At 36.4% G+C, this 11033-nt stretch overlaps 1 protein-coding gene across 1 annotated transcript; it reads right to left on the bottom strand.

The window, feature by feature from the left end:
* Positions 1-4655: 4655 nt before the first annotated feature.
* On the bottom strand, positions 4656-9501 carry LOC148192862 (transcription initiation factor IIA subunit 2). Its single transcript, XM_088099559.1, has 4 exons — positions 9343-9501; positions 9026-9174; positions 8875-8925; positions 4656-5098 (listed from the first exon to the last, which is right to left on the bottom strand). Exons 2-4 carry the CDS (start codon positions 9152-9154, stop codon positions 4958-4960), a joined length of 321 nt encoding a protein of 106 aa, XP_087955685.1. The 5' UTR covers positions 9155-9174; positions 9343-9501; the 3' UTR covers positions 4656-4957.
* Between the last annotated feature and the right edge of the window lie 1532 nt (positions 9502-11033).

An 11033-nucleotide genomic window follows, 5' to 3' on the forward strand; every position in this document is an offset into this window, starting at 1 on the left:
TCGCTGTCGTCTCCATTTTTGTCTTCATCATCACTGTGAGCAGCTTCCTCCACCGTCGCCGGACTGCTCCTGGACGCCGCTCGCCTAACACCATTCGAAGGGAAGCTTCTCGACGCTCTTCCCTCTCTCTTCTCACTTAGATTTCTCGGGCTGTGCTTCTGCCACCGTGGACATTACAATGTCTGGAATAAGCCAAAGCATGTTGGACTGGGCCGCACACTGGTTTAAGTGCACAGTGTTGGGCCGTTTGTAAAACTTTTTAACAATTAAAATAATTAGATGGATAAATCTCATTGTCCATGGTCATTATGGTATTTGTTCCATTGGTGATGTTGAAGAAGGTTTTGTAAATTAGGTAAAAGAAATTGAAGGATTGTGCCGACAAAGGACTGAAACTGGTGACTTAATCACTCTTTGTTCTACTTTGTTTGACAAATCTCTTCCTCCCAAAGAAAAAGATGTTCTTCGAGTGGTTCCTATTTAGAGTCATAGGAAGAAGATCATGTTGCACTTTGATGCTTGAGGCTATCATTCTCACCTCGATAGCTATTAGCAAACTGTCACTAGTAAAAAAATGGGATTAGAAAGCGCAGTATACGCTTCAGTTTAAGCGAACCCGAAGCGTATAATAGTGCGGTGGCAGAGTTGTAATAATAGCTTAAATATATGCTTCGGTTGTCCCATAACCGGTGCCTAAAGCATGCTACTAACTCGGTTCTACGTAAAACTGAGGCATAAAACTTTGTCCAAACCTGCTCTGCTAACAGTTGTTGGGTCTGATAAGAGCTACTAACTCAGTTTTCCAGCAACCGATGCCTAAAGGGCACTACTAACTCGGTTTTAGACGAAACCGAGGCATACAACTCCTGCCACCTAACTCGGTTCTCACATTAACTCTTCATTTTCACTTCTTCTCTCTGTCCGTGGTCTCCCATTCTTCTTCTCTTCTTCGTGCTCACTCCCCTCGTGCCTCCGCCGCTGTACGTCCTCCGTCGCTGCCTCCGCCGCTGCCTCCACCGCTGCCTTCGCTGCTGCTGCCTTCGTCGCTCTAGATCCATCGCTCCAGATCGCCATCGCCAAGCCGCTCCAGATCGGCAAGCCCTTCGTCGTTGCTGCGTCCGCCGTTGCTGCGTCCGCCGTCGCTGCCTCTGCATCTCTAGATCCACCGCTCCAGATCGCCATCGTCAAGCCGCTCCAGATCGGCGAGCCCTCCGTTGTTGCTGCTTGCCTCCGCCGCTCTCGATCCACCGCTCCAGATCGCCGTCGCCAAGCCGCTCCAGATCGTGTTGCCGAGAGGGAGGCTTCGTCGGGAACGAGGCTTGGGAAACAGCGTGGCTGCCAGAGGACTTAACACCGAAGACGCGAGCTCCATGGGAAAGCGACGTCAACTTCCCTTCCTCCTCTTCCTCCCCCGTAGCGGCGGTTGACGCCGTGGCCGAGGCCGACGAGGAGACGAAAGCGTTCTTGGCAGATTGCGGTTCTCTGATTTCGATTGTGTTTTTTGTTTGATTGATTCTCTGGGTTCTCTAATTTCGATTGTGGCTATGCCTTGGTGGAGTTAGAAGTTCAGGGTTCCATCAATTTTTTTCTCATTTGATATTCAACGTTGTTCTTCAAATGGTTTTGGGAAAGCGATATTTTAGTTTAGGAACCGTGGATGATGAGAAGGCAGGGAGATGTGTGAAGGCTGTGAAGGAGTTCATGCGTCTTTTTGGGGTGTTCACAGTGGGAGATGATGTTCCTTGGTTGAGATGGTTTGATTTTGGAGGCCATGAGAAGGCCATGAAAGACACTGCCAAGGAAATGGATAGTCTTGTAAGTGAGTGGTTAGAGGAGCATAGACAAAACAAGGCTTTGGGTGGAAAGGTTGATGGATTTCAAGATGTATATATGTTCATACATGAATTTCGATTCTTTGCTGTAACTTTTGTATAATTGCTACTTATACATTTCTTTTATTGCATATTTTGGTTTTTGAAGTGAGGTCACCAGAAAGGGATTAATTGAAGAGTTATTCCTTTTGATGTTTGCTTGGAGCTTGCAATATCAGCTGATGATGACGAAAAAGAAAAAATCACTTTACTGTCTCGGTTAGATTTGAACCAAGGCATAAGCACCCATCCCTATACTACCTCGGGTGGACTGAACTGAGGCATAAGCACACATTTTTTTGACTCGGTTCAGAACCGAGGCATAAAGCTTATCATTTTATACCTCGTCTGTATATGCCTCGGTTGCAGAACCGTTGCCTATAAGCGAAATTAACCGGTGTCATTTCCCTTCATTGCACTAGTGTGTCCAACTTTGTAAAGTTTTCTCCTAATTTTTTCATCGACTACTTCGACCCAACACAAAACAATTGTTGATTTTCTCATCTGCAAGGTCAAAAGCACTAGACTGGGATTCTCCCGTGGAAGATACAACCTCATACCTAACTCGTTAAAATGTATTCTCAAAATATTCTGTTATTAAAATAAGGTTTAAACCCTCGGTTGTCCTCATTTTTTTATGATAATCTCACTTGGGTCCTCATTTTTGAAATTGTCTCAATTAGGTCATATTTTTTGTAAAATTGAGCAAATTTTACCATAACCGTTAAATGCTCTCAGACGGTGTTAAGTTTAGCTGAGATGTATTTTATATTTTGATGTCGTGACATTGTGCATTAAAATTGAATGAGTGATGTGTTTTAAATCATCAAATCCACGTGGCGCCAATGCTTCTTCTTCCCACTGATCACCTTTCTCCTCTTCCGCTCCTCCGCCCAAGCTGCTTCCTTCCCACTCCCACCCTCAAACCCTCACTCCCAGACATACATCCTCTTCTCCCTCTCAAACTAAAAACCTTCCAGGAATATGAAAGCATCTTAACAACTAAATTCTAAAAGCAAAATTTAATGCTAAAACATAAAAGACATATATGCATGGACATTAGAATGAACAATTGGAATCTGAAACATAACAGTAGCAAACCAAAAACTGTAAAATGCATCAAACCTAAGGTAAAATAGCATAATGATAGTAGCAGAATTAAAACCATAAATGTAATCATAATAAAGAATCGGAAATTGCAGAGAAAGTAAATCAACAACAAAGATAAACCCTAAAAAGTCCAAACATCACAAGAATTCAAATTGAAAAAAATCCCGAAAAAAACAAAAGAGCACAAAAAATAAAAAAATTGAATTGAAGAATCATGCAGAAACCAAAATTTTATTAAACACAAAATGAGATTTACAAGAAAGACCCCTTATACACTGAGAAAGACCCCCTTTTATAAGGTCAAAGAGAAAAGAAAGTGAAAGAGAAACTCAGCTTTGACGTTTGGCGCATCTCTTCAATCGGACGGCCAACCCTTCTTTCGCTTCGCTCTTTCCCTCTGAACCCTCCGATCATCTTCACTGATGCAAGCTTCTCCACACGTGCCATGATTCGTCTTCATTCTCCTTTGGGCAATGACACACGAGCACGAGACAAGCTTCTCTTCATCTCTCTCGCTTTCTCTTCTATCGCTTTCTCCTCTCTCGCTTTCTCTTCTATCGCTTTCTCCTCTCTCGCTTTCTCTTCTATTGCATTTATATGTTTTCACTTTCTCTTCTATTGCATTTATATGTTTTCCATTTAATTTTGATCATTCAACGCAAGACTTCCGAACAACGGCGTTTTTGTTCCAAATTGGGGTTTCTGTTCTCACACGACGGCTGTGTATTTTAGTTTGAGAGGGAGAAAGGATGTGTGTCTAGGGAGTGAGGGTAGGACTGGGAAGGAAGCAGCTTGGACGGAGGAGCGGAAGAGAAGAAAGGTGATGAGTGGTTGAAGGGAAGAAGAAGCATCGACGCCACGTGGATTTGATGATTTAAAACACATCACCCATTCAGTTTTAATGCACAATGCCACGCCATCAAAATATAAAATACACCTCAGCTAAACTTAACGCCGTCTGAGATCATTTAACGGTTAGGATAAAATTGACTCATTTTACAAAAAATATGACCCAATTGAGACAGTTTCAAAAATGAGGACCAACCGAGGGTTTAAACCTTAAAATAAAGACATTATCTCTTCAATACAGTTACAAAATTTATTCAAAAACAAATTTATCATTAAAGGGGCTCAAGTGTGCTTTCCTATATCTCTGGTCATTGACCAATATCCTTTTTGTACATGAAATACATTATTGAAATATAGGGTATCAAATATCTTGCAACTCATTCTAATGAAAACTTGTATACACTGCTTTAAAACATTTACATACGAATTATATTGTTAGTTCTACGAGTGGTGCCTCCTTTAACGTCGTGAACTTCTTGAGATTTGTCATGAACGACGAGAATATTATTTAGCTAAAAATACAAAACATGGAGCAAATTAAAAAAAAAAATCGAAACATAGATTTGTGTTCCTTCGTTGTTGCATGATGAAAACCATGGATCCTAACACTGGAATTTGGAATTAAAGAAGTTTTAGAAAAACATGGTCGTCATGACCAAGGTGAATGAAGGAGTTAGTAAAAAAAAACAAACACTACAAGTTTTCATTATTTATGTGGTAATTTTCACTGATAGAATTTCTATTAAAAACTAAATAAACGATAAATTATTTCCATTCCAGATTTTACGACGTAATCTACTAAGAATAGCCTGTGAACCATAATAGTTTGCCGAAGAAAAATAAAGTAGTTTGCTGGTACTCAGATGAATAGATCAAATTACAGTTAAAAGAAGAGTGGATTCATCCAATTCCCAAGCGGTATTCTCATTGTGGCATTAATTACCTAATAATATGAAGACTGATGGCATTTAAATCTATAATCTATAATAACATACAATAGTTGCTAGTTCCTGCAAGAATTTAAGACCAGTCACTGTGGTCCGTCACTATGGTCTGGCCAACATTCTCACAGTACCAGCAGATGCAACAATTTCCCCTTCACCGCAAGGTGACAGAAATTGGGCATATTATTGTGTGAGCAACTTCGAGTCACACGCCACTATTTTAACTCGTCCAACATTCTCTTGGCTGTCTTCGTTCTTAAACAATGCATCTTGTAAGATGAAGGTCCAAACATTGTCGCAAAATCTATACGTGTGGAGGTGTCCCTGTTATCCAAACATAGTTCAAGAATTACATGACTAAGAAATTCAGTATCCAACACAGAATGCGTAAATGTTGAAAGGAGTATTGGAGGATTGCAGCACCACATTTTGTATAAGGAATAGCTGCTAAACACACTGGCAACATGAAATCACATCAGCCCATGGTAAAATTAATATTCCGTCAGGCAAGAAACAGTACCATTTCAACACATTCAAAAGAATGCAATACAGAGAGGGTAATAGTACCAAATCATACGACAGAAAAGGCCTCGAATGATCAATAGTGGTTGGGCTAACCAATTAATCCCTAAAGATAAAGACCGAAACTCAGCTATTTGCATTATGTTGGTAATATTCTCCGGACCAGTAACAGAAAATAAAATCCTCACGCATAGCTAAGCTCGAGAACTTGAGTCATGAACATTTATTCTTTAGCTACATGAACAGGGAAGATCATGATTACATCCATTTACAAAAGTAAAAACTGTTATGTAGTTAGTGACCACAAACATTTCAGATAGTGAAACATTGTTTTGCTCTACTTTTGAATCCACCTGCTTTTGTTACATACACTAATAATATGGCTACATGGAAAAACAAATAATAATAACATTTTATTTAGTAGGATCAGCCTCAAGAATATACCAGAGCTTACTACTTGAGAAAATTGGAAATTTTTTCTACCCATATTTATTGACAACAAAATAAGTATATAATTTGAAAACCAAAAGTTAGGTTGCTTTATTGATTTTATAACAAGCAAAGAAAAGTGTCATACTAAATCTACAAAGATTTTACATTTTAGTTTCCGTGTTTCAGACTTCAATTTGCAAATATAGAAATAGTTTAAATTTTATGAAGATTACAGTCTGTTAAACGAAAAAGCTTTCTCGTTCCCAATGTAAAGATTCACTAGAAGAAACAAATTGAACCTCTTCCAACCAAGCATCTCCACAAAACAAAAATGCTACATGTACATACCATATGCATTCACCCCTCCCAACCCAAACAAATAAATAAAAAAAAGGAAGAAAACAAACCAACATAGATTGTAGTCTAAAAGTCTGCATAAGCAATCCTTAATGGTCAAAATCAAATAAAGCAATGGTCACAGTGACAAAGATAACAGCAAGCCATGACAAACAAAAAAGGACTTATTTAGCTTCATTTCCAGAAATAAAGCATAAGCAGATTATATAAATTCTGTTAGAATATTTACCCTAATTATCATAATTATATTGTGTCTAGAGTTACCCTATTTATCATGATTATATTGTGTCTAGAGTTCCCTATTTATCATGATTATATTCCCTATTTATCATGATTATATTGTGTCTAGAGTTATCCTATTTATCATGTATTCTTGTATTAATTTATTTTTATAAATAGAAGATTATGAGAGAGTTCAATTAAGCCCTCAAGAATTATTTTATTTTTTTAATAGGAATATCAATGTCATATTATTAAGTCCAATAACAAATGACAGCATACTCCCTTCAACCATAAGTTTAAATTTTCATGAGCATACTTGATAAACATACTCACTCATGAAAAATAACAAAAGACACGTACATAGAAAGAGAAATGTAGCTGGTATAGAGACTATACTATCCTCCAATGGGAGATCATAAATGAATGAAATTTCCATAATTCAACCCCAACTTCGACAAAATAGCAAATGTCAAAAAGTTTAGATTGGGGGAAGGCACAGAGATACCACTAACCTTAATGAGGATTCATGGTGAAACTTTCATTCTCTCCTACCAACAGGGGAAAATTTTAGAACCAATTCCAAGTCACAAATTTGAGTGAAAGACTCAACCAAGCCTTAAGTTTATTACATTCAATTTGCATATGTAATTCCAAAAAAGGGCCAGGGACTTTCAAAGAATAAATGAAGGAGAAAACCAAGAAAAGAAGAAGGAGAAATACACAAACAGTGAGGCTTCCTTAAAAACAACCATAAAAAGATTCAGAAATAAAAAAAAAATAATAAATATTTTTATGGGCAAAGCTGTAGCATCAAGATCCCATAATAAACATACATTCAAGTCTCAAATAATCTACATAATTTTCTACTCCTTATGTTAATGTTCATGCATGCCCTGATGCTTATAGCTTGGTACTACCTAAGTTATAGCACAAGGGATAAGAGGATATTTTAAAGGTAACACCAAAATATGATCGGCAATAATCGACAGACTGACACTATGAAGCAATTATAACCTTTTAAGCCATCAACATAAGTTGAACAGACAAGCATCAAGACCAACTTATTCCAAACAACAATCCTCATATAATTCTCCTTACATACTTCATTTGTTTACTCGTATTATTCCTTTTTAAAAAGTTGTTTAAGCCTTTAAGGTCTTTTTATGTTATTTACTGTAGTTATAATAGAATAAAGTCATTCATTAAATATTTGGTTCCCTGCAGTAATTATCCTTCGAAGACACCTTCCTAGCAAGGATTTGAACCTTAGTTAGCTGCATTATTGATGTATTAAATGCTTCAATTACGAAATAAAAAAAAAAACTTTGAATGAATTACTTTTTAGCAGTGTTCATCAGTGGTATATGGCCAAAATTCCACTATATAAACACACCATTGTGGCCTTTGGGTTTTCATAGCAGGCCTTCCATCAAAAATTGCATATGGTGGTCGGCAAAATATCAGCAATGCCATTCCACCACATCAGCAATGGCACCACCATATAACAACACTGCCCTTCAAAATCCCTTGAATTATTTTTGTCACTTTATTCATTTATTAATAGCAAGTTCTTAATTACCTGCTATAGTGCCACAATCACAAGTTGCTGCGATAGTGCCACAATCATCAGAGTTCCATAACATTTAATATCAGGGATAAGGTTTTTGAGCATGACCATTATCCGCCGCTAAGTGCTATTGACTAGTACAATTAATATTAGCGATAGTGTTAGAAAAATTAGTAATGCTTTATCTATTCCCTAACATTAACAAATAAAAAGGATAAAAAATGCAAGCATGTCCTAGCTCATCAAATTCCAATAACTCACTACGCCAAGAAGAGAACTTTGCCAGCAGCGCAATTCATGAATGATCAAATGAACTGAAAATTTTGGTTTCTTTACAAAGCATTTGTTTGCACAAACTTCTTCACAAGGACTTGTACGATAGAAAAATAAGAAGAAAAATTAAATAAGGTTCTTTATGAGTTAAAATTAGATTATGCACAAATTAAAAAATAAAAATTCAAAGAAGTCGTCCAGTAAAACTTCTACAAACTAACTTGGGCATAAGCTAATGTTAACAGCTAAAGAAATCTTTTTTTTTTCTTTTTTTTCCCCTCTCATAAGTCCTTATTGAGAAATTGGTTCAAACAGACCTAAAGACAAATCTCAACTTTCATGTTTTAGTTCCTTTACGTGTGAACTGGCTTTAACATGAAAATTTTGAAGCACGATAATTAAAACAATGCTTAAATTCAATAAATTAGCATTTAATTTAATTACGACTAAATTGTCTTAGCTAATTATACTCATAGAAAAAAGAGTCAAGCTTAACTCATTGATCAACAACAAATAGTTATTCCATTCAGACAAGACTAGGCTAGGCTTGAACCCCTCGAATCACTTGTATCCCTAACCGCAATCAACATCAGAAGAGTAAATAAATGGCCATACATACCATATCCAAAATTTAGCAACTCAAACTATATAATCTCTCTCTATGTATATATATGTGTGAGTGTGTGTGAATATAATTAGAAGAGGAAAATAAATGCTGCAATGTTACCTTGATGGAGACCTTGCTCTTAACTTGCGTTTCCAGAGCCTCAGTCATGGACTAAAATATCATCCAGACGCAAATGAAATAAAAATAATAATAACACGTTAAAACAGATCCAGAAACAGAAACCTAACTGTCACAAGCAATTAAACCGTACCTTATCGAACTGGACCAGAACCTGAATCGCGAGCTCAGGGCTGAGAGTACCGTTCTGAACCATCTCGTCCAACGTCTCCGTCAGGCACATTCCGATCGTCGACCTGCGGTAAAGTTCGAACGTCGCCATTGCAGCTTACGAAACGTGATCTGCGTCGATTGAAACGCACGCATCGAAAACGGGACCGAAATAATTCAGAGGAATTCATATAATAGAAAGTAATAATAGAAAGAAAAAATAACGCTAAAAGCGATTGCGGTGAAGCGAGAAAACGCAAAGCGGAGAAACGGAGATCTAAGAGATGGAATTCGTATTACGAATCGGGTGGCGACGTTAGAGAGTGGTTCGCTTATGTTTCGTCTTCTTCTTCGTCTTCTGCTGGTGCTTCTGAGTTAACGTTTGGGTTTGGCTCAATAGCGTTTGGGAGCGGAGAAATTTGGGGCTTTTTATACCCTAGAATTTGGAGGTCATCGTATATATAGTGAAGGTTGGATAACAGTGTGCAACTACCATTCTATCCTCACTCACGTTTTTGTCATGTGAGGAGCCACATTCGCAAATTAAGATGTGTAATTTTTTTAAGAGGTGGCCACATTACATTGATGCATAATTTATAAAAAATAACTTATATTCTATCAAAAAGACAATGTCAGATTTTTTTGTTATACTTTACATTTTATATTAATAGAAATGTGAATGACTAGATTAATGTTCAAATAATTATGTTCTGAAAATTGAATCCTTAATTAAATCCATTTAGATCAACTAGTCGGTGATGGAATAACTCAATCCGTATTAATAAAATAATATTGATAATTAGATATTAAATATTAAATAATATAGAATATAACATTGGAGAAATATAATATATTAGTAGTATTTTGATTCGTGCAACACACTAGATTATTTTTAAGACAACTGAAATTTTTTTCGTAACAAATTAAAATTAAATTAAGAAGTTAAAAATAGTTATTACAATATGATTTAAAATATGGGACGTTAAATTTATAATATTTATGTTTAATGGAATAATCTCGAACATCAAGAATATGATAATGTTAATGGTACTAATAATTGTTTTGTCCAATACGTAACACATACATGTATCTATTATTAGGGGTGGACAAATCAAACTAAATTGCACTGCAGTACTAAAAACTGTATTGAACTAAAAACTAGTTCAGAAAAACTAAACTGCACTAAAAAATAGTTCAGAAAAACTGAACTGAACTGCTTTTGTTTTATTAAACTGTACTGAACTGAACTATACCTAACTATACTAAACTACACTATAAACTGAAATGAACTACTAACTATACTAATTTTGAACTGAATTATACTAATTTTAACCAAGAACTGCACTAACTATACAACACTAACAACTACAGCACTAACTAGTAAAATTGCATTAATAAAACTGCACTTCATCCTGTAAATTAAACATGAAAAGAGCATCATTTTGTACAGTCGGAAAATCAGAAGAGACCTTAGAACTGTTTACTTCTTTAATCTTCCCACATATATAAGCTTTTACAACAGTCATATAGTTAGTAGTTAGTGTGCCAGTCTTGTCACTGCAGATGGTAGTTGCAGATCCCATTGTCTCACAAGCAGCCAAGTGACGAACAAGTGCCTTATCATTCATCATCTTTTTCACTGCAAAAGCAAGGCTTAATGTTACTGCTAAAGGTAAACCTTCAGGAACTGCAACAACAACAATAGTAACAACAATAGCAAAGAATTCTACAATTTCCATAGCATCATCACCAGACCATGTCCACTGGGATCCTTCTCGCAGCTTGGGGCTAAATAGCCCTTGGACTAACACAAAAATTGTGATCATGTACTAGAATATGGTTAACTGAAACTGTGATGGAGAAAGGGAAAAGAAAACCTAATTTTGAGAGAAATTGTGATTGAGAAAAAGAATTTGGGAAACTAAAACACAGTTAACTGGTTAACTGTACTAGAATAAAAACAATTCAATATTTTTAAACTGAACTATTAA

This window comes from Vigna umbellata, chromosome 9 (assembly GCF_029865625.1).
Source record: "Vigna umbellata cultivar VRB3 chromosome 9, Vumbellata_1.0, whole genome shotgun sequence".
NCBI classification, from domain to species: Eukaryota; Viridiplantae; Streptophyta; class Magnoliopsida; order Fabales; family Fabaceae; genus Vigna; species Vigna umbellata.